Source organism: Mustela putorius, unplaced genomic scaffold (assembly GCF_011764305.1).
Source record: "Mustela putorius furo isolate JIRA1106 unplaced genomic scaffold, ASM1176430v1.1 tig00003850_pilon_pilon_pilon, whole genome shotgun sequence".
NCBI classification, from domain to species: Eukaryota; Metazoa; Chordata; class Mammalia; order Carnivora; family Mustelidae; genus Mustela; species Mustela putorius.
Window position 1 is genome coordinate 5,359,288 of NW_025422002.1, and position 23,824 is coordinate 5,383,111.

Here is a 23,824-nt window from a genome sequence, read left to right on the forward strand (position 1 = left end):
ACCTAGCACAGTACAGATGTGGGTTTTTTGTTTTAAGATTTTATCTATTTATTTGAGAGAGAGAGCGAGAGCGCATAAGCAGGGGGCAAAACAGGCAGAGGGCAAAGGAGAAGTAGGCTCCCCGTTGAGCAAGGAGCCCCATGCAGGACTTGATCCTAGGACCCTGAGATCATGACCTGAGCTAAAGTAAGACCTTAACCAACTGAGCCACCCAAGTACCCCAAAATAAGACATTATTAAACAAATTTTAAGTATACACAGAAGTAGATATTATTAACAATTTCCTTGTGTACCTACTATCCAACTAATTATAGTGTCGAGTAAACCTTTCAATCTCTGAGTCTATGTTTTTTCTTTTTAAAATGGCGATAACAACCCCCCCCTCAAGGAGCTACTATAAAAATTAAATAAATGGGGCACCAGGGTGGCTCAGAAGGTTAAAGCCTTCAGCTCAGGTCATGATCCCAGGGTCCTGGGATCGAGTCCCGCATCAGGCTCTCTGCTCAGTGAGGAGCCTGCTTCCCCCTCCCTATCTCTACCTGCCTCTGGGCGTATTTGTGATCTCTGTCAAATAAATAAATAAAATCTTTAAAAAATTTAAATAAATTTTAATAATGTCTAATAATAATAAACAGCATTCCATTAAAAGCTGCAGTGACCAGGCACTATGGTACATGAGTATAGGTACTATTTTTATCCTCATTTTACAAAAGTAGAAACTAAGGCTCAGGAATTACCCAGAACAGAGAACCAAAAGTCACCCAAAATCAGCATTTAAATTCAGTTTTATTTTATTCCAAAACCTTAAAAGAGGACTTTTACAAATCATAAAAGAGTTATGCAAATTTTCTCCCACCCCTACCCTATTTTCCTCAAAAATACATAAGCTTTTGACGTAATCTTAACCTAAGCAGATGTCCATGAATGGCTGAAAGAAAAGAAAACATTTTTAAAAAAGCCAAGAAGGGCAGAGTGGGATGGCTTCCTGAACCCCTTGCTCATTTTGCTTACGTATTTGCTTATTTCTGCATTTCTCGTATGAACTGGTGACATGGGTTTTGCATCACTGTGGAGAAACACAAGCCATTGTTGTCTCTTTGTGATCAGTCTTCCTTCTCCATGTACAGCATGCTGCAGACTTGGAAAAGAAACAGAATGAGACAGAAAACAGGAAATTGCTGGGGACCGTAATCCAGTATGGCAACGTGATCCAGGTAGGTCATGACCACTCTTCTCTTCTGGAGCTGGAGTGTTACAAAGAACAAAGCTGAAAAATAAACACATAAGATTGGGTTTGGACAGCTTTCTAACAGGGCTCCCATGGAGACAGCCGGTCTGGTGCAAAAGGTCTAGCATTTCTTCTTATATGGGTTGAATTCTTGGGCTTTTGAGTTGGCTCTCTCAGTGCAAGAAGCCACTACTCTACCCTCTGGTTGGTAATTTAAGTTCTGTGCAAATATTTGAAGTGGGAAGTTCCCTATCTGGAAATGAGCCTGACGGCTGCACTTTTGTTTCACTTGCCTTCCTTGAAAGTTCTCTCTATTGGGTAAAAATTGGCTTCCCTGTACCTTTTATCTGTTGGTTCAAGAGCTGGTCATGGGGCAATCACTGCAATTCAGTACCTTCAGGTAGAATATTTGTTGACAGGTTTCACGTCTTGTCTCATAGATTGTGAGGTTCACTTGTTTATCCCTTGTGCCTTTAAAGTTGGCATGGGGTTAAATCACACTTTAGGAAATAGCTATTGTGGGGTTTGCTAAGAAAATCTATCTGGGTCTTTCCTTGCAGAAAATAGTGTGAGAGGAGGTCCAGTGCTAAACGTAGCCTTTCCTTTTCTTCTTTTTAAAGATTTTATTTATGTATTTATTTTAGAGCGAGAGCTGGTGTCTGCATGAGTGGGGGTGGGCGGAGGGGAGGAGCAGAGGGGGAAGGAGAGGGAGGGGACAAATCTCAAGCAGACTCCCCACTGAGTTCGGAACCCAATCAGAGGCTCCATCTAGAGACCCTGATACTGACCTGAGCCAAAACCCAAGTCCAAGGCTTTACTGGCAGAGCCACCCAGATACCCCTGTAGCCTTTTTCTACTTACCTAGTTGCCGGGTCATTTTGATAGAGACACAAAGGGTAATATTTACTAACTTTTGAAGACCTGACCCATCTGGTTATCCTGCTCTATTATTTACCTTTTGGAAAGATAGCGCTTGCCATTTAAACTTGACTGGATACAAAGGAATTCTTTCCTGTTGTTATTTGTGAAGCAGTGATAATCCAGCGCATGAGAAAAGTAGAATTGCCACATTGGTAATAGCAACCTTTTATGTTTAAATGGGTTATTATTATTTGGCTTTTTGCAATAGTAAAGTAGCTTTAAAATCTGTGTGAAGATATGTCCTGCCAGTCCCCCTTGACCATCCTTTCAAGTTCTGTCCAACTGAGAAAGGACACAAGGGGCCAGGTGGGTCCAGAGTTCAATATCTGCTTTATTACTGGGTCAGTCCAGTGCCTTCAAATTCTGGACTCCCTCCTGTGGTTAGATCAGAGAATATGGCTTGAACTAAAGATGGAAGGTAGGCACAGGGGCTAAGAATATAAACTCTCCCATATATTCCAATTCAGATTTTGTGACTTAATAACTATGAGATTTGGGGTGAGAAATGTTCCCATGCCTCAGTTTGCTCACTAGCAAAAATGGGAATAATAATGGTACTAGTTTTCTAGAATGATTGAGAGGTACCTGTCCCAGAGTAGGCTCTGAATATATTTTAGCTGATATTACTTACTATTACTTCTTTGAACCCTGGATCTTGGTATCTGTCTCCATGTCTATGTAATGTCAGTTTATAAACCAACTGAGTCCAGCACCTGGACAGCTATGTGGAGGATTAGGGGCCACTCACCAGAGTAATGATGAGACTTAAGAGGGCATTGCCTACCCCTTGTGTATAATGACCAAGGCATGCCAGGGACTCACAAATCAGACTCATGATCCATGACCCATGACCCTAAAAGCATTGATAGAATGCTGTTGAATTGCTAGAAGAATGTGGACCTCCTAGGAATGTTCTAGAAAGTGTACTATTGACATGTGAAAAAGGGATATTGGCAGTTGGCAATGCAGTTTCATACTGGTCTTAATATTTCTCCAGGATTTGGGCAATCTTTCATCTACCCTTCCATCTTCTCTTATAGCCTGTTAATTTGGGAGGCATTAATCAGTGCTTCCTGGTGTAGACCTACTATGAGACAAGTTGTTTCCTATTTAGATCTTTGGTTTTCCCAAGAATCAAGAATAAAGTACTTAGCAGTTGGAGGTGGAAATTTACAGCAGCCATGTTATTCCACATGAAATGACTACTCCTTATAGGGTCATCTCTTCAACTATTTCTTGTGCTCAAAAGTGCCTTCCCTCAGCTCCGTGTTTAGGTCAGCAGTGTTCGGATTGCAATTCCTCAGCTTCTTTACATGGGATTAGGCTCCTACTTGTTAAAAGATGGTGTGCTCATCCTTGCTGATGGTGCACTTGACCTGAACAACTACCATCTTGTCCATGGCCATGTTGGGGGTGGGGAATAAAATATTTCTTCTTCCCTCTGCTTCTTCCTTTGCTCTTCCTTATTTTCCAATTATGCCCTGCCTCAGATACGTTGATGATTTTCTAACTTTAAAGTTAGCTCAGGGGTGGAAGGAATATTTGAAACATATTTTGTGACTGAAGACATCACAGAGATTCAGAGACCTGCTGGCACTCACCTTATTTCCTCTGTGGGTTTTCAGCTCCTGCATTTGAAAAGTAATAAATACCTAACTGTGAATAAGAGGCTTCCGGCTCTGCTGGAGAAGAACGCCATGAGAGTGACTTTGGACGAGGCGGGAAACGAAGGGTCCTGGTTTTATATTCAGCCGTTTTACAAGCTGCGATCCATCGGAGACAGCGTAAGTGCAAATTCGCAGCCTGGGGAGTGCCCCATGCCAAGTCTCCAGCCCTAACTGTATATACAAGTCAATGGGGAGAATTTTATAGTTGGAACCAGAGGCTCATCCTGGATGAAGAGAAGGGAGTCACTATGGAAACCAATGTTTGGGAAACAGGGAAATTTGGAGAGAAGTGTGACCTAAATACAGTAGCTGTGTTTTTCCTACTGAGTTTCTGAAAAAATTGGATGAATAGCCCATTACCTCAGTAACTTCACCATGAAAACAGCTATCCTATATAAATGTCCTGGGCAGTGTCCCTGTCATTCTAGATCACTTGTGGAATGGAAACGCCTCTCTATGTTGGAAATACAGTTAGTAGAGAAGGAGAAGAGAAGATAACTAGATATAGTAGGGAGGGAGAGTGGATTTTAGGATGATGCTTCAGTTGTTCCTTTATCAGTAAGCTGGCAGATTCTCCATCTCGTGTCAGTGACTGGGGTTGGTCCTCAGCTGGCTCCTCTGCTTGGGGGGTATAAAGCCACCAAAATCCTTGTCCATGTGACTCAGAGCATTCTGGTAGTTGTCAGCTGCATTAGTATGTCATTATGTGGGCATCGACTTGACAACAAATATGTTTAAATGCTATTAAGCTGTTTTTCTGACCTTGTTAGGATTTGACAATAGTAGCTTCTTACTAACACAAAATGTGTTCCTTAAACAGTTTGAAATCTGGTCAAAATGCTCAGCTAGCTTTAATCTCAAACTGAGTTTTGCCGTTTTTCATATTGCTATTTCAGTTTGCAAGCTTTGGGCAGTGAAGTATTCATTTATATGCTGGGGTATGTATTACGTTATACGCTGTATCCTAGAAGCAGGTAGAAACAGACCACACCTTCCCAGATGGTGTGTAGTAAATATTGATCCTCCACTGAGGAGAGAAGAACAAGTCCAGTAGAGCTTAGTTTTCACCATAGGTTTTGGTTTTTTGAGGTCCATATCTCTCTCTATCTATATCTATCTATCTTTCTATGTGTGTGTGTGTGTATGTGTATTTATTTGGAGTTAGGGAACATTTAATTGTATGCCCTCCCCAAATGTAGCAAACTGAAAATAGATGAGTTTTACCTCTTAGGAAGCCATCAATTAGGTTTTCCTTCCCTCTACCCTCATAATAAAAGAGCAAGATGCTCTGTCCTGAAATTCGTATTTGGCAAATCCTTGACCTTCTTTAAACTTATCTGTTTAGTTGTGCCTTAGTTGAGAAGGTATGATGGCATGGAAAGGTTGATTATCCTTTGTAGGATAGTGTTTTACAAACACGTGTTGATCTATTTGTAGACTCCCATCGGTTTAGTGGCTTGTGACTATCATTTTAGAAAGTGGAGAATAGATAGTATCAGGCTGTCCTAAACATAATGAGGATAACTATTGTTTTAAGGAGGTAACTTCTGTTTTAGGTAAATATAGATATGTATATCTATATATGTACACCCACATACATATATATATATATATATATACACACACACACACACATATGTGCACATAAGTAGGTATGAACTGGAATATAATAGAAATGCATTTCTTATTCTGGCTTGTACAAAAAGAGTATGAAAGTCATTACTTTAGATATAGATGATTATAGCTTTATTCATTTAAAAATAGACTTCCTTCAGGCAATGTTCTGCTTCTATTCCTAATACTCTGAGCTTTTTTATAGATCTCTGTTAACATAGGAAAGGGGGGATATTCACATTTGGCAGCGGTGTCCCATGCTAGTCTTGGTATTTCTCCAGGGACTGGACGGGGATTGTGGGACTTCACTGCTTGGCCTGTGTTTGGCTGTGATGGGTGAGGATGTACCATATCCAAGGGTGTGGTCTAAACATCCCCACCTGCTCTCCATGAGGACGTCGGACCCTTTTTTTAAAAGCTCTGTTGGTCTCTTCCTTTCCAGGTGGTCATTGGTGACAAGGTTGTACTGAACCCCGTCAATGCCGGCCAGCCTCTACATGCCAGCAGCCATCAGCTGGTGGATAACCCGGGCTGCAACGAGGTAAGGGAAACCGCGTGATGGCTTGTGGGCAAGGAGACGCCGCAGGAGCGGGGCTTCTGGGGGCCACAGCAGGTGCGTGATGAAAGTGACCTTATTAGTGACTCGGGGCGGCATACCTGTTCTGGAGGGGAGTAACCAAGGCCTAGAATCAGGGTTGGGGGAGGGCTAATAGCTCCCCCTATGACTCAGTATACTAAGCCTCCTATAATTGGGAGATTGTTGCCTAATTTGTTAAGCCAGAGAAGGGCCTCTTCTTCACATTTTTCTGGCTACATGGGCACCTTTTTCCAGTTTGTTTGCCTTGGGTGAATGTCTTTGGCTGCTTATTCCGACGGGTGTGCTACAGGCCATCAGTGGCCCGGCAACGGGGATTTGTTGACTTTGGCAAAACATCTCCTTGGCCTCCAATTTGGCAATTCCAGGACCAAAGGACAGTAACTTGACTGTGACATAAATATTTGTCTATGGGTCAAGATCACAAGATCTTGTCCGCATTTCCAGGCTAGTTACCGTACATGTCCCTAATCTCCCTGTGCACTAGTTTTCCTGTCTGAAATAGGTGTGATGGTCCTTACCACTTTTCAGCGTGTTGCTGAGGACTGAATGTAGTCGTGAATATTAGTGCTTCGCCCAGTGCCTGGCATGTGTTTAGTGTACCAGCGGTGGCTGCTGTTGCCAGTGATTATCATTCACATTTTAGAATGTGTTCACTGCAGTCTTTGTACCTGTACATTTCTCGGTCCTTGTTTCTACTGAGCTTTTTACTTTTTGGCTGCAGAGCAGGAGAGTTGCAGAAGGAAGGCTGTGAAGAAGGTACCCTTAGTCATTTTGAGCATACATGTTGATGGGCAGAAATGCACCCTTTATTACCCAACATGTCTGCCAGGCCAGTTCATTTGGCAGTTCTGTGATCTTAATTGTATGAATTGGTAGGATTTTGGAGCGGAAGCACAGCCCTGCCTCTTAGGCAGTAATGTGGAGTTTTGGGGCTGGAAAACTCCCTACTGGAAAACAGTGGGGAGGGACGTGTGAAAAAACAACTGTATTTGTTTTTCAGGTCAATTCTGTCAACTGCAATACAAGCTGGAAAATAGTCCTTTTCATGAAATGGAGTGACAACAAAGACGACATCCTGAAGGGGGTGAGTTTGGTACTTCCCAGGCTGGCTGCACTTGGCTCTTCGTGGGGCAGTAGCTAAGTTCTCTGGTAAGATTCATGGTCCTTAAACCCTCCATGTGCTGACTTTTTAGGGTGATGTGGTAAGGCTGTTCCATGCAGAACAGGAGAAGTTTCTCACCTGCGATGAGCACAGGAAGAAACAGCATGTCTTCCTGAGAACCACCGGCCGGCAGTCCGCCACATCTGCCACGAGTTCAAAAGCCCTGTGGGAAGTGGAGGTAAGGGTGGGGACTGGAGAGGGAGAGAGAACATTCGGGGGTCTGTGAAGTGCTTAAGCTCACCTCTTTCTGAAAATGGGTTGGGATGACAGATGAATAAGCGCATCGTGCCACATCCGGAGGATGTTGGGTGCACTTGTGGGGAAAAATGATGTCGACTTGGGAAGCAAACTCTCAAGTGAAGTTGGAAGTTTCTTACTCTTGAATCATCGTTTCCTTCCATGTCTTCCTTGACCGTGCTCATATGTCCCAACAATATGTAACTGAGTGTCTATTCTGCAGGGTACCTCGGTGACTCATGTCAGGGATGGGATAGAGAGACATCCAGATCACTGGATGGCGATGTGGCCAGAGACCCTTTCCTCTTGCTCTGGGGATGGAGGTGAGGGAGGGAGAAGTTCAGGTTGGGTGAAGGACGTGGCATCTGGGCTGGTATGGAACGAGACGGCGTGTATTTCTGAAGGTAGAGATGCATAGAGCGTTGGTCACTTCATGTCAGATGGTGGCATGCAGTTGGGACTATGAGGCAGCAATGAGGTGAGGCTCAGCATCCCAGTTCAGTGGGGAGCAGAGGATGGGCACGGAAGGGAAACAGAAAGTGGGCTTGGAGTCTGGAGCCTGAAGGGCACCTATCCAAGCTGTGAGGAGTTCGGATTTAAGTCATAGGCCGAAGGGGCGTTTGGAGAGGAGTTTTGAGCAGGAGAGTAAAGTATTCAGTATGCTACTTACGGAGATAAAGGATTCTGCTACTTGAGGAAATAAATGATTCTGCCTGTCATTTATTGAGAGGAGGTGGAAAGAGACTAGAATGGTGGGACCCCCAGACAATGGCATGAGTGCTTGGTGACAGAGGGGATGAGAGCCTGAGCCGCAGGACTTAGCCTCTCCCCAAAGCCCTTCTCTCCGTGTAACTGCAGCTGTTAGGGTACATGCATTTCTCTGTCTTGGCCTGCCTCCTCTCCTCTTCCTCCCTTGCTCTAATGGTTTCATGTTTTTACTGAGGTATAGCAGACAGGTCAAAAGTATACAAGCCGATGAGTTTTTACATACACACACAGTCACACAACCAGCACCCAATCAGGAAGTAGAAGATTAGAAGCAACTAGAAGGCTCCCTTGAACTTCTTTCCAGCACCATCTTTCTTTCCTCCTAGAGAAGCCGCCAGTGGTTGGACTTCCATCTTCCTTCTCCACCGTTAGGTGTTCTCTGTTCTTGAACTTGGTATAAATGGAGTCAGAGAGTGTATAATCTTGATTGGGTCTTTTTTTTTTACTCAGCATGATTATTTTGAGGTTCATTCATGTTGTTGCACATGTTAGTAGTTCATTCCTTTCTGTTGGTGAGGAATGTTTCCCCATGAGGTACACCACAATTTGTCTCTTCACCTGTGGATGGACCTTTGAGCTGATCCCAACATTTGGCTGTTAGAACTACAGCTTTGGAAGGCATTACAAATGTGCGCAAGTCTCTTCATGGTTGTGAACTTTAATTTCTCTTGGCTGACTATCTAGAAATGGAACAGCTGGATCATATGGTGGGTGTATGTTTAAAAAAAAAAACAAAACTACTGAACTATTTCCAGAAGTGTTCATATCATCTAATGTTCCTCCCAGCAGGGTATGGGAGTTCTAGTTCTTCCACATCATCACCAACACTTGGTATGGTTTGTCCTTTCCACGCTAGCCATTTTAGTAGGTGCATCATGGGTTTTCTTAGTGCTTTTAATCTGCATTTCCCTGATGGTTAATGATAGTGAGCATTTTTTCATGTCTTTATCTGCCATCAGTGTATTATCTTCAGGGAAGTGTCTTTTGCAATATTTTGCCCATTTAAAAAATTGTCTTATGTTTCTTTTAACATGAATGTTGCAGTGCTTAGGTTTATCTTGACTGTTGTATAGAATAATTTCTACAGTTTTCATAATGAAAGGACTCTGCATAGAGTTTTCAATTTCTGCCTTCTTCTTACTCTTTTTCTCCTTCTCTCCATACCCAGGGCACTTGTTGGGAATTTTTTAGTCAGTGCCTACATAGAGACCCTGTCAGTCCTGTTAGATTAGAAACCCCTTGTGAGCTAGACCTTTGTCATTGTTCCCTGATGTCACCACTGTACTCAGCACAGCCAAAACGTCTTTCAGAACTACTTTTCACATGATTTGGATACTACGGCCAAAAAACAAAAAACCCCAAATCAAAAAAACTTCTCAAGTGAATTTAAAGTAGTAAGTAGAAACTAAGAGAAAACTGAAAATACAGGAAAAAAGGAAGAAGCAATCCATCATTTCATTAACTTAATGTACCCATTTCATTGGAGCTGTTTGTTCTGTGAGCAGGTTGTTTTGCACAGTTGACATCACTTTGTCAAGGGATGACAAACATTTTTGCATCTTGCTTTAACATGTTGTCATAACTCCCACACCCCAAAACAAGCCCGAGCCCTGCAGAAGTCACCAAGGCTGACTTGAGTAAACTTACAAGCAGGTACCACCATGTCTTACTCATTTCTACATCGGTAGAAATGAGTTAAAGATCACAAGTTTTTGTGGAGAGTGTTTAAGGTCTGGACTTTAAAAACTTCAGATACTTAACTCAGAAATCCATTTCAGAACATCTTCTCCCTCTCTCTTTTTTCTTCTGAGAAGAAACAGCTGTCTAATTCTTATTCCCTAAAAAATTGTTTCCTGCTGGTTTTTCCCTGCATATCCTAGGAAAACATTGAGGGTTCCCCCCTTTTTTTGTCTCCCCCTTTTTAATATTTTTCTTGCAGATTCTGGAATCATTAGTGCTCCTTTTTAAAAAAAGGAAGCCAATACCATGTATAGCATTTCTTGTACCTGTTAGTGACCAATTCTCTTGCTCTCACTTGAAAATGAGGAAACATATTTCACCTTCATTTTAAAAATCTTTTTTTTTTTTTAAATAAATAATAGCTTCACTGAGCCACAACTCCTGCATTTAAAGTGTACAATTTAATGGTTTGACTTAGGTCTGTAGAGTTTGGCCACCATCACCACAGTGAAGTTTAGAACATGTTCATTACTCCAAGAGGAACCCCGTATCCCTAGTGATCACGCCTTGTTTCTCCTCAAACCACTCCCCTCTGGCAATCAGTTTCTTGTCTCTATAGAATTATCTATGCTGGACATTTCCTGTAAGTGGTATACTACACTATGTGACCCTTCGAATCGGACTTCTTTCACTTCTTTCAGAGTGTTTTCAAAGTTCAGCCATTTTGCCACGTGACTCAATACTTCATTCCTTTTTATTGCCAAATAATATTCCATTGTATGGATACACCATACTTTCTTACTTGATGGCATTTGAATTGTTTCTGTTTCTGGGCTCTTCTGAATAATGCTTCTGTGAACATTCACCTACCAAGTTTTTGTGAGGATACAGGTTTTTCAGTTCTCTTAGGGGTGCAATTGTGGGTCCTGTGGTAACACTGTTTAACTTTGTGAGGAACTGCCAGATAGCACTAGTTGATACTCCCACTGTGGTATATTAAGGTTCCAGTTTCTCCACATGGCCTTTGTTTATGAAGGCTATTTTTGATGGATGCAGAATTCTAAGTAGACGGTTTTTTTCTTTCTGTACTTAAAAGTTGTGCATCCCTTGTCATCTTGTGTGCATTGTTTCTGATGTGAATTCAGTGGTTTCTTACATTTGTTCTCTGTATAGAGGTTTTTTTTTTTTTTCCTGACTGCTTTTTTAAGAAAATTTTTTATTTTATTGTGTTATGTTGGTCACCAGACAGTACGTCATTAGTTTTTGATGTATGTATAACACGCAGTGCTCCATGCAATCTGTGCCCTCCTTTAATACCCACCACCAGGCTCACCCATTTCCCTTCTAAAACCCTCAGTTTGTTTCCCGGAGTCCACAGTCTCTCATGGTTCTTCCCCCTTCTGATCTCTCCCGCTTCATTTTCCCCTTCTTTCTCCTAATGTCTCCTCCATGCTATTCCTGGCTACTTTTACAATTTTTCTTGATATTTCTGATTTACATTAATCTAATTATGATTTGCCTTGGGTATGTGTGTGTGTGTGTAGGTATGTATATGTGTGTGTGTGTTTTCCTGCTTTGAGTTCATTGAGTTTCTTGAATCTGTATGTATGTATCAAAATGGTAAAATTTGGGTTCATTCTGTCTCAGATATGTTTCCTCCCCCCACCAACCCACACAGAAATGCTGGATCATTTGATATTGTCTGACAGGTTGCTGAGTTTGTGGGTCACATTCTCCTGCTTCTCATCTGTCCAGTGCTTCATGATTATATGCTGAACATTGTGGTGCTATTTTATGGAGTACCTATATTCTGTTACCTTCCTTTAAAGAATTTTGAGTTCTGTTTTGTCACACAGTAATGTTACTTATGTATCAGATTGATGCTTTGGAAGCTTATTTTAAAGCTTTGCTAAGTCAAGTGTGCTACAGTCTTTTCTCTTTGGGGGGCTGGCTTGGCCCCATCACTAAGATGTAATTCTTCTGACATTTTATAGAATGTCCAAGGTGTTCCATGGAATCTGTCAGAACATCTCCCAGCCCCAAATGAACTATGAGAACAATGGACTCACAGCTTTCCTATCATTCTTCACTGGGCCTTGTGTGGTCTCCCCTTACACATATGCAACTTGGTATTCAACCAAAAGCTCAAGGGGGCTCCTGTGTAGTTGTCTGGAGCTTTTTCTCTGGGTAGCTCTGTATTCTGGCCCCATAAATTGATGCCACTTTAGTCTCCCTAAATTCTGATGTATCTCCTCAACTCAGATCGGTGTATTCTGCTTGGATTCTTCTTCCCAGTGCTACCGTCCAGAGAGGACCCTTAAGGCAGAAAGCTGGAATAATCATGAAGATCACTTTGTTTGTTTCCCCTTTCTCAGAGATCACAGTTGTGTACTGCCCATTGTCTAACAGCGGAACACAGTTGTTTCCTGTATTTTATGCAGTTTTCTAGTCGTCTGTAGCAAGTTCATGTATTTTGTGCAGTGTTTAATTGTTCATGGCACCAACTGCCAGTTACTCCATCATGACCAGAAGTTGAACTTACATGTATTTTTATGGTAAATTGGCCCAGGCTCTGTGAGTTTCAAGTTCAGAGCACTGGCTTATCTGTGTGTTTCAGCACGCGAGTACAAGTACAGAATTCTTTCGGTTTCCTCTGAAATTTAGTTTTATTTGTCATGCCTTTTATGGATGCATTGTAGAATCTTAACTTCTACTTTATTATTATTTTCTACTTTCTATGATTAAAGCAAATAATCTGAAAGCCATTCAACTTTTTGCTGGAACCATTTCATATGAACTGGAAGACTATTTCTTCTTTGGAAAAAAATAACACTTCCGTATGTTTGTGCTCTGACATTACATGTGATACTTGCAGTGGCTTTGTTGGAAGATACTCATTTTTTTCAGCTAGTAAATATCACTCCTGAACTATGACTTAGGAGTGAAGTGCTGTCTTCCTAAGGGTTGACATTTTTTCCACTTCTGGTAATCATTCCTCCTCTTGTAGGTAGTTCAACATGACCCATGTCGGGGCGGAGCAGGATATTGGAACAGCCTCTTCCGTTTCAAGCATCTTGCTACAGGGCATTACTTAGCAGCAGAGGTAAGTAATAGCCTCTGTGTCTTTCTCTTTCAAGGCTGACACGTTCCTTTTTTTTTTTTTTTTATTTCCATTTATCTGTGGCCATTGGGAAGTTAGATGCTCAGTCACCTTGCCTTTCCTTCGGCTTTTCTGTTTCTGCCTGCCTCATTTCTCTGCTTATAGATGAGAAAAGGTAAAGATGATTAACACATTTTAGTACTTCACAGGGATTTGATCAAGATGTGGGGAGAAAATAAGTTAGAAAATAATACTGACATGGGAATGCAATGTACAGCATGATGACTGTAGTTAATTATATTGTATATTTGAAAGTTGCTAAGAGAGCAGATTTAAAAAAAAAAAAAAGGAAAGAATGCTTCTCTGGGATTTAGGATTATAAAATTTTTGCTCTTACGTTTTGATCTCCCCATGTCTTATCTACCCACTCTGCTCCTAACATGAATGTCCAAGACTCAGCTGTGGTGAAACATGGTTGTAAAGCTGGAAGCGTTAAGACACATAAAGAATTAGACAACTTTACCAAGTATTCTGGTTTTCAGAGCACTGCTGGAATAGACAGGGTCTTATCTTTACTTGTAGGAATGCCAAAAATCAAAGACATTAACTTTTCCTTAAATGTCTGTAAAGGGTTTTTGAGGAAAGGCAAGACTCAGTACTGAACAGGAGGAATTGACTTTTTAATTTTTGTGCTCAATTAAGGAGCCATCCTACCGTGTGGCAGATGCTGAGTTTTACTCTGATCTGCTGGAAGATGTACGATACATATTTATATCAGATTCTTGTCGTACATCAAAAGATACCTCCCGCTGGTCCGATTCCACTGTGGGACGGCTCAGAGATCTTCAGGGTGATTCAGTATTGCCTCTGCTGCTGACCCCAAAGAAGGCTGAATCGAAATGTACTGAGCCCCTCATCCTGGAGATGCCTGATACTTGGAAGAAATGGTGATTTCAAAATACTTACGAACCAAAAGTCAAGACCAAGTTGAAATTTAAAATGAAGCCGTAAGGAGTTACAGACCCAGCCAGCCAGCTGTGAGAAATGTTGATTCCAAGTTTTGCCAAAGATCAGTGGTGGTTGCATTATTTGTTATGTTCTGAAGTGAGTGTAAGTCTTGCCGGAGGCTATAAAATTTTTATTTCTGTCTAAAACTAAGCAGGATTATCAATGACTGGATACTCCTCTTTAATTTATCTCAGGGTTGTAACTGTTGCCTTGCTAGTAAACTCATTGTGTTCTTCTGTCGACACTTGAGAGCCATCTTTTGGTGACTGGTCAATCGTTCCCTGTGTGTTGTATTCATGTGATATGTCTTGTGGCATGCTGGTCTCATGAGCAGAGGGAAGGGCCGAGTTTTTAGCTGTTCAGAGATGTTCACAGGCCTTGAAGTCTCCTGCAAGTGGGGCCGAGTCCTGGAGAAATCAATGGATGTTTTAATTTCCTAATGATTCTTTTTCATCAGGTAGACCCTGACTTTGAGGAAGAATGCCTGGAGTTTCAGCCCTCAGTAAGTATGAGCAAGAGCCTTCTTGTCTCCATCTGGTAGGGTGAGGCCAAATGATCTGGAACCCCATTTAAGAACTTCCATTTGTCATTGAGTGATGGGGAAGGGGAAACCATAGGATGCCTTAAAAGAGGGTCTTCTTCTGTGCTTCCCTTGAGGGCAGTCATATCTTCCTGTGTTCTGATTGGTCCAGGACTAGCAGTGATGGTGCTCCTTCTGTGTGCTTAGTCAAAGGGTTTCCACCTTTAAGTTGCAGAAGTTGATGCTCTCTTGGAATGCCCCTCGGTAAGAGACAGAGATGGCCCCTTAAGAATGAATATCCGATTGCTGTTGACCTCAATCTATGATTCGCCCAGATTTTTTCAGGGAATGAGTGTGTGAGATGGATAGTGTCATTTAGAGGATGGAGGTCATACCTGAGGCAAGGTGCTCCTGACATTGGAGTAGACACTCGATTGTCTGACCATCTGTCCTTGCTTTCTGCAGACTCAGGAGTAGACTTTATAATGTAGTTTGGAATTTAATGCCAACAGAATCCTTCTTTAGAAGCCATGCAACCAATTAATGCTGATTTGGGGGCACTTGGGGGTTGAATTGTCCACAAATATGTGTTAAAGAGGACAGTGGTACTGTTCTATGGAAATGACGGCTCTCAATAAAGCCCTTCTCTTATACAGTGCTTCATTCTGGTTTAGGATTTAAAAAAAATGCAAGTGGTTGCTACTCTGACATGGTTTGTTCATGTGATCATCTCTGGTGAATATAGTACGTGGTCCTGAGCTTGCTTCTTTTTGACTCGGGGCGGGGCATAAAATTCTGGAAGAGCTCACAGGTTTTAAAGTGGATCCATGGATAAAGGGGTTTGAGCTGGAGATGACAGAATGCAGTTGTCTCTGGAAAGTCCAAATTCTGTGGAAAGGATAAACCTTGCAGTTACGCTTGGATGCAATATTAGCTCTGGAAGGAGTGAAGAGACGTGCTAGCTGAGGGACTCATGTCGTGAGTTCCTGGACTTGCCGCAGGAGATTATGTCTTTCCCAGTTCTTGAGGGGGCCGCTGCAGGTCCTGCTCCTTCCTTTTATCTTCCTTACTCTTACTCCCAGAGCTCATTTTGAGAGCTGCCTGTCTCATTGCCCGGCAGGTTGAGAGCACTGACCTGGTCTGACTTCTTGCCAGCGTGCAGTAAAGTCTTTGCCCAACATTGGTGTGTAGTGTTCACGTGGCTGGTCTTCAGAGGCTTGGACTGGTGGGGGTGCCATGTTCCATAGGGCACTTCTTGTCACTGCACCTTCTTTACTTTGAGAGACCCTGTGGGACTTGCCTCTAATGGCGTTAGCACCACCATTTGGGCTGAAACACAGAGTAATTATTATCCTCTCTGAGATGACTTCGAAGGAGAGCTGTGGCTTCTGCCCGTGAGACCTGACCCCCATTTGAACATTGAGCTGTATGAAGAATGGGGCTGCCCTCCTGGCCTGTTGATGGGTGTGGGGAGGTCGGGCATTTGTAGCACAGGAGGAAGAATGTAGTGATCCAAAAGCAGGGCAGGAAGAGAGGCAGAATTGGGTTTAAATAGCAGACCCTCCAGTTGCTTGAGCTGTGGGACTGAAGGAGCTACATTTTCCTCTCTGGCCCTCACTTCCCTCCTCTGTAAAAGTGGCGGAACTGCTTGTTATAATGCCCAAGTGAGCTGTGGTACCCAAGACGCAGCCCAAAGTAAGCGCTCAGCATGGAGCATTTGTGTAGGTTGGACAAGATCATTAGCATTTTTAGTGCCTTTACATCCATCCATGAGTTCATCTGGACTGCGCAGCAGCTGTGTGAAAGGAGTTAGGGGAGATTTGATGATGTTTGTTGGACTGATGAGGAACCAGAGCATGGTTCTAACTCGTCAGACCTGTCTTGGTTCAATCAGAGTTCAGTCATCTTTCTATTTTCTCCTGCTTCTCCATGCCCCGGTGGTGGAATGTGCCAGCAGGCATGGGTGCAGATCTAGACCGCATTGCTTTGGTTGCTTTGGATGTTGCCTTGGTGCCGGTCTTCATTTGGAGATCTGCCCCCAGGAGCCCAGTGGCCCATATGGACACCCTGAGCCACGCGGCCCAGCTCCTGCCTCTCTGGGGAAGGTGTTAGCATTAGGAGAGTCCTATACCCCTCACCTTCTTGTAGGCTGGGAAACTTGAGCAGGAAAGCTGGAGTTGGGAAAGCATGGGAGAGGAAACTTTGTTCTGCTCGTGGGTCACGTACATCCCCGAGACTGGCATCCAGTGCCTATAGGAATCTCTGCCTAGAATCTTACTTAACTTGTTGAGCTTGTTCTTCTCAATTTAGCAGCACCCATGAGCTGCATTCTTGACGCCAGAGGGAGAGAAAGGACAATCCCAGGCTGGCTCTCGTCTTGCAGCCTGCTGTACATGTGCCTTTCCTCCCACTAGGTGGCAAACGCCGACTGCACACAAAGAATGTGAAGCCGCTGTCTTGCGGTTCCAAGTCCAGATACAGGCACTCCATGCAATTTTAATTTTTCTTCAGTGTTCCAGCAGGTCTGAAATCGAACTGCCAGCCTGTAGCTGAGCTGTGTGTCGCAAGCCAAAATCAGGTCAGGGCTTATTTTAAAGTGGTATGTGGAAGACTTTGCGGGTCAGAGTGGTTAGATGAGGGCGGAGCTTTTCCTTGAACTGGGGTAGTTGGTGCTCTCCAGTAGATTCATCCTCGAGGGTAGAACCAACAATGAATTGCGGCTTTGTTTGGACGGTGCTATAAGGTATTAGAGGAGAGGGCATGGGGAGGAAGACACAGAGCTTCTGCGTAGTAAAGGAAACCTTTGTATTTCCTTTCTCCCTCCCTCTCCCCTCATTCTCCCTCCATTCCCTTTGTCATTTTCGCAAACAAGAGCTGGGGCTGCCCGATGAGCTAGAACAGACCATTGCCTGCAACCTTAGATGTCAGGCCCTGGAATTAACTTCTCTCATCCTCTCTCCTTGGCGTGTTAAACCTGATTTCCTTTTACCCGTTCCCTAGTTGGAAAAGAGTCCGTGCCTCAGCCCAAGCCAAGCACGTTAGTGACAAAGAAAATGTGATTTTCCCCAGTAGATACAAGTGGATGTTGTCTTCTTGCAAGCATGTTGAAAATTAAAAATAATCCCACATAGAGTCTCAGTGCCGGGAGCCACGTAGCAAAGCCTATGCGAGGACGTGACCGTCGAAGCATAATGCTTAAATCCACTCAGGCAGATGGGCTCTGGGGCCTACAGTGTGTTTTTATAGTTTCTCAGGAAAGCTTTCGTCATTGTTCATTAGTCTTAACTGTCAGAGATTTTCTTCAGCCTCCACCAAATCCCTTACATAGCAAGAGAGGCCCCCTTTCCCCTGAATTGTCGTCGGCAGTGCTCCTTGATTAATTATGAACTTTTTTTCAGGGCTAGTCTGACTTCTCAAATATTTTTCTTGGCCACCCTGGGATCTCTGCTTACGAACTCTTGGATGCAGGCTTATTTTATTTTACTTTTTCTCCTGGGAAGTAGATGTATCATATTATTGCTAGCCCATTTAACTGTAGCTTAACACAATGACCCATAACCAAAGCCACAGGATGAGTTTTTCTCAAAGTGCTTCTTCTCTCTCCAACTACTGCAGACGGATGTACCCTGTGGACTTTATCACCTCTCTAGCACTCTTTCCGTGGACATCTGTTACTGTAACCCTGCATTGTTTAAACATTTTTTTGCAACACAAGGAGGTAGAGTGTAAATATTCTTGGCGTGGGTGGCCGACTGTCCTCTTTCATGACTGCTCTGAAACTGTGGTTCTTTTCCTGCCAACTGCTAATGTTTCTTCCCTGTTCCTGTGGACTGTGCAGTGATTGTAGTGAGGGAAGGTCTGGTGTGCAGAATCCATGACTTGATGACTTTTCCTCCTCAGGTGGACCCTGATCAGGACGCCTCTCGAAGCAGGTTGCGAAATGCCCAAGAAAAGATGGTGTACTCCCTGGTTTCTGTGCCGGAAGGCAACGACATCTCCTCCATTTTTGAGCTAGACCCCACCACTCTCCGTGGAGGTGATAGCCTTGTTCCAAGGTATGATTCTAAAATGGCTTATCCTGAGTGGGTCAGAGCTGATATATGTGACCTGGTTGGGCTTCTTGGAATCCAAATCATCATTGCCTTTCTTGAAACTTTTGTAAAGGATTTGTTCTGGTTGCCCATTGGAATGGTGGCTGGTTTGTTTATGGCTCATTAGTTTTAAGTTCTCAAGAACCTAATTTATTTTTATTTATTTAACTTACTTTATTTAGGTGTACAAGTCAAATCCTAAGCCTCAGTAGCTCCATATGTCTGATTTCCTCTACTTGTGTCCTCATTTCCCAACTTGAGAGATCCCCTAAGTCAACTGAATAAACAGTCGTAAAGAAATTCTGGGAAATGGAATATTTGTAGTTCATTGAGTATGTAGTGGAATACGAGAAGTCAGACCAGTGTTGTTTGGTTATTTTGTTAAATTTGACTCTTGGTTTAGTTGCACAAGGATGCATTTTGGTGGAGGGAATAACTGGACTCAAGTGGGATGAAAACTTGTGCTTAATACCCAAATCAGCCGCACTATTATCAATGACGGCTTACATTTACTGAGTGCTGATTACATGCCATGTAATCATGCCAAGTGCTTTTATTTCTGTTACGTGATTTGATCGTCACAAACCCGTCCCTCCCCTCGCCCCCAGCTGTGAGCTACGTGTTACTACTTGCCCTTCTACCGTAGACGCCGAAGCTCAGAGAGTTTAAGCAACTCATCACACATCAGCCAGTCCCTTTGCAGAGCCCCAAATCTTAAACACAGACAGACAGGGTTTTGGGGGACAGTTCTCACTCTTCAGCACAGCATTGGTTAGCGGCAATCTCCTTGGCATCTGTAGGTTTTACACATGGCTCCTCTGACTACCACTCTGTGTTTTGTTATTCGTGTACGTCATTGCCGTGTCACCGTTCAATCTGCTGGTGAAACAGTAATGCCAGGTGGGTGCTCTCAGCAGTAGCAGAGAAGCTTCTCTTGTGCTGTTGGATTGATGAAACAAGGACAGTGTCCACATAGAAGAGATTTTACAGTGCAAGGAGGCCTTCCATGGCCATCCAGTTAAAGGGTTGCTTCGTTCTTAAACTCTGCTGGGTTGTTAGTTTTTTGAGAATTGGGGGGAAAGCTAGGATGTTCCTCTAGAAAATCTTAAGTATGTGCACAGCTTTGCATTCTCCAGGGTTGGAACTCCTGATTTAGATTGCCTTTTTCTTTTCTTTCTTTCTTCTTTTTTTTTTTAAATAACAGATTTGTTGAGATCTAAGTCATATTCTATACAGTTCACCTAACATGCTCAGTTCAGTGGTTTTTAGGGGATGAGCAGAATCGGGCAGCTGTCATCACAGTTTTAGAACATTTTTCCCAAAAAAGAACACCATATCCTTTCTCCATCACTCTCATTTCCCCATGTTCCACGTCCAGTCTTAGACTCAGCTGCGTCCTGTCTTTAGTGATCTTTCTGTTCCGGACATTTCATGTAAATGTAACCTGGGATCTTTAGTGACTGGCTTATTTTACTTTCCTCCATATTATAGCATGCATTAGTACTTCATTTTATCTTATTGTTGAATAACATTCCATTATGCAGTTTTATCCCATTGTATTTATCCACTTATTTTTCATATTTTTCTAAAAGAAGGTTTAATGCCCATTCTCTAAAACAAACAAACAAAAAAAACGCTATTGGGGCACCTGGGTGGCTCAGTGGGTTAAAGCCTCTGCCTTCTGCTCAGGTCATGATCCCTGGGTCCTGGGATCGAGCCCCACATTGGGCTCTCTGCTCAGCAGGGAGCCTGTTTCCTCCTCTCTCTCTCTCTCTGCCTGCCTCTCTGCCTACTTGTGATCTCTATCTGTCAACATTTTTTTTTTAAGATTTTATTTATTTATCTATTTGTTTGTTTAAAGTAATCTCTGTGCCCAACATGGGGCCCAAGCTCACGACCAAGAATTGCTTGCCCTACTGACTGAGCCAGCCAGGCACCCCATATTTATCCGCTTATTACCTGATGGTCATTTGGGTTGTCTGCCCTTTTTGGCTAATATGCTGCTGTGAACATTTGTTGTACACATTATTGGGGAGGGAACATAAGGCTTCCTTCTCTTGGGTATAGATCTAGAAGTGGAAGAAGAGTATGTTATATGGTAGCTATCTAACCTTCTGAGGAACTGCTAGGCTGTTTCTCAACGCAGATGCACCATTTTACATTCCCACCACCTGTGTGCGTGGATTTTGATTTCTCTACGTTCTCTCTCTCCAGTACTTGTTACTGTCTTTTTATCTGAGCCGTCCTGGTAAGTGTGAAGTGGCACTTCACTGTGGTTTTGATGTGAATTTCTTTGAGGCCTAATAAGGTTCATTATCTTTTCATGAGCTTGTTGGCCACTCATGTAACATCTGAGAAATTTTTTTTTCCATTTGAAAAGTTGCATTGTCTTTTTATTACAGAATTTTAAGTGTTCTTTATTCTAGATATAGACCTCTTACTAGGTATATGATTTGCAAGAATTTTCTCCCATTCTCTGGATTTTTTCACTTTCTAGATGGTATCTTTTGAATTAGAATGGTTTTAAATTTTGTTGAAGTCCAATTTACCTATTTTTTCTTTGATTGCTTAAGTTTCTAGTTTCTTAAGAAAACCATTGCCCATTTCAAGGTCAAAAACAATTATGCCGATGTTTTCTTCTAAGAGTTTTATAGTTTTTGCTCTCTACTCTTAAGGTCTTTGACCCATTTTGAGGTCCCTTTAAAATATGGTTTGTAGTATAGTACATTGATTTTTATGTTTAAGATTTTATTTATTTTGAGAGAGAGAGTGTGTATGGGGGAGGGGCAGAGGCAGAAGGAGACAGAGAATCCCAAGTGGACTCCACGCTGAGCACAGAACCCCACACTGGGCTCAATTTCATGACCCTGAGCTGGAATCAAAAGTCAGATGCTCAACAGACTGAGCCACGCAGGCACCCCAGTAGATTGCTTTTTAAAAGCTTTCTTTCTCATTGACTTGTTAACTAGATAAATACAGGTCTGTAGAACCCAATTGCATTTTAGTTTAAGTAAGTTTCCATATGTTGTGTCCTCTGTTCTGGTAGTGATTTAATGAATTTGGTTAAGTTCCCAGGAGATGAGGGAATGACATTTATATTACATGCTAAACGTTTTAGTTTGCAAGGGATAGCGAAGAACAGGACCCTGTGATTTGTGATTTGACATTATTTTATTAGAAGGTGTCTCGTGACATTCCCTTGGCATGGGGAGTAAGGTGCTAGCTAGTTGACCATATTCCCCAATGGGTTGAAAATCCACATGATCCTGTAGGAAGGGGGAAGTTGAGTCTAAGCTTTTAGGTCAGATGGCCAAGCAGCTTTGGCTGGTTAGAGACTGTGCTTCTATATCCACTTCAATTTATTTCTGTTTCTCTGTTGGAAAACTCTTGGTGGATAGTTGTCCATAGGTAGATGGATTCTAAACTCTTAAATGAGGGAAGTCTTGTATTCACCATGGAAAAGTGTCCAGTATGGTCTACCAGTGTTAGTTAGCAGTTATGATCTTGGACTTGGTCTTAGCTTTAAAAGTCTTTATCCATTTTTGCCTTTGACCAACAACCCAAGAGCCAGAATTGAATGGGCTCCTTATGCATTATTCCTGTGGAGAGGTAAAAAGCCTTAGGGATAGTTTACTCATTTCCCTGCATCTTAAAGCTGTGCTAAATATTGCTTGTTGGAAGATCAGGAAGTCTAAAGTAGATAAATGAATGTCTCTGAAATGATGTTAGCAAAGGAATTTTTGGGGTAGTCACTGGTTAAAAGAATCTTTCCAAGCCAAAATGAAAAGGATAATGGCAAATTCTGGATATACTAAACAAGATAATAAAATTACAATATATGTAAATTAGATGAATTAAATGAATTTTGGGAGAACATCCAACTTTGTGGCTGTTTTGTAACTGTCCCAATCTCATGGCTTTTGCGTTAAGGATTGGGAATGAGATTTGGGATGAACGGATATAATGCTCTTTGTGTCTTAAATATAATTTGGCCTAGAGCTTTATAGAATGTAATCATCCAATTAAAAACTAAGCTCCAAGCTTTGGTTATACTTTGAAACTAAGAAAATGAGTCCAAGCCACTCAGAAGAAAAAGAACTGAAAATCTCTGTCAGATTTCTTGTTCATGTTGTTTCATGTATATTCATTTTAGTTTACATAAAAATCGCTAGGGTTGCCCTTACTTATAGTGTTCAGGGCAGTTAGAATGAGGGAAAGCAGAAGGCAGAGAGGATGTCCTAAAGACAGTTGTCTGGTTTGATGCTGTCCCTGCCCTCATCTCTTTTCCATGTCTGTACCATTGCTGTAAATTCCTCTTAATGCAAGTGATGTCTGTGGTCCCTTATCTGCCCAGCCCCAACAGTGTTCAAAGTTCCAACTCAGGGTTTCTGTAACAAAAAACTATCATGATTTTCTGAAGCCTCAATGATATCTTCTAAAAGTCCTTCAGTACTTACCTTGACTGTCTCCCAACTTAATGCTTTTTAATGTGCATTTCCCATTACTTGCTTTTGTTTGGTATTCATTGATCTTGTCTCACTAATGTGGTAGGTTCTTGATGTAAGAATTATGCCACTATTTCTACAACTTTCTTAAAGCAGATGGAGAAACACTGTAGAATTATCCATGCTCACTATAAAAAGCAAAAACAAAAATGTTTTAATGTCACAGAGAGCAAAGAAGTAAATAAAAATTACATAAAATTTAAGTATTGAGAGATAATCACTGTTAACATTTATGGTTTATTAGGGTTATAGTTTGAGACAGGTCTCTGGGCACACAGCTAACATGTATATAATTTATCATAAATAGAATTATAAACTATTTTTAACATTTTTTACTGGGGATGTTCTGTACATATTTCCAAGTATATACGGATTATAATCACTTTACCTTGTTAGTATTCTACTGCATGTGCTACACAGTTAACTAGTCCACTGTTGAGACTTTGGATTGTTTGCAGTTTTTCACTCTTGTAAGTATTGTTTTGTTAAATGTTTCCATGCCCCACTTTGTACTTGTGCTGTCATTTTAAGTGAAAAAAAATCTAAAAATGGCATTGCTGGGTGAAAAGGTAGATACATTTTACTTGTTTTATAAAGTGCCAGACTCCCTTCCAGAGTTTTACCTGTTTACACTCTCACCAGGAGTGTGAGGAGAAGTTATTTCCCTAAGCTCTGGTATATACTGGGTTATCTCAGTCTCCAAGATTTCTGGACTGTGGTAGAGT

General features: G+C 42.1%; 1 protein-coding gene across 9 annotated transcripts in view; it reads left to right on the forward strand.

The window, feature by feature from the left end:
- Positions 1–23,824, forward strand: part of ITPR1 (inositol 1,4,5-trisphosphate receptor type 1) — a 327,143-nt gene that overhangs the window by 126,412 nt on the left and 176,907 nt on the right. For 6 of the 9 annotated variants that reach the window (XM_013054016.2, XM_004738411.3, XM_004738412.3 and 3 more), the window contains 8 exons: positions 1,128–1,214; positions 3,775–3,933; positions 5,873–5,971; positions 7,029–7,112; positions 7,222–7,368; positions 12,883–12,978; positions 14,441–14,485; positions 18,404–18,558. In XM_013054016.2, coding sequence (XP_012909470.1) covers positions 1,128–1,214; positions 3,775–3,933; positions 5,873–5,971; positions 7,029–7,112; positions 7,222–7,368; positions 12,883–12,978; positions 14,441–14,485; positions 18,404–18,558 — 872 coding nt within the window. The remainder of the gene's footprint in view (positions 1–1,127; positions 1,215–3,774; positions 3,934–5,872; positions 5,972–7,028; positions 7,113–7,221; positions 7,369–12,882; positions 12,979–14,440; positions 14,486–18,403; positions 18,559–23,824) is intronic. The other 3 variants (XM_004738413.3, XM_013054040.2, XM_013054043.2) reach the window with 1 other exon arrangement.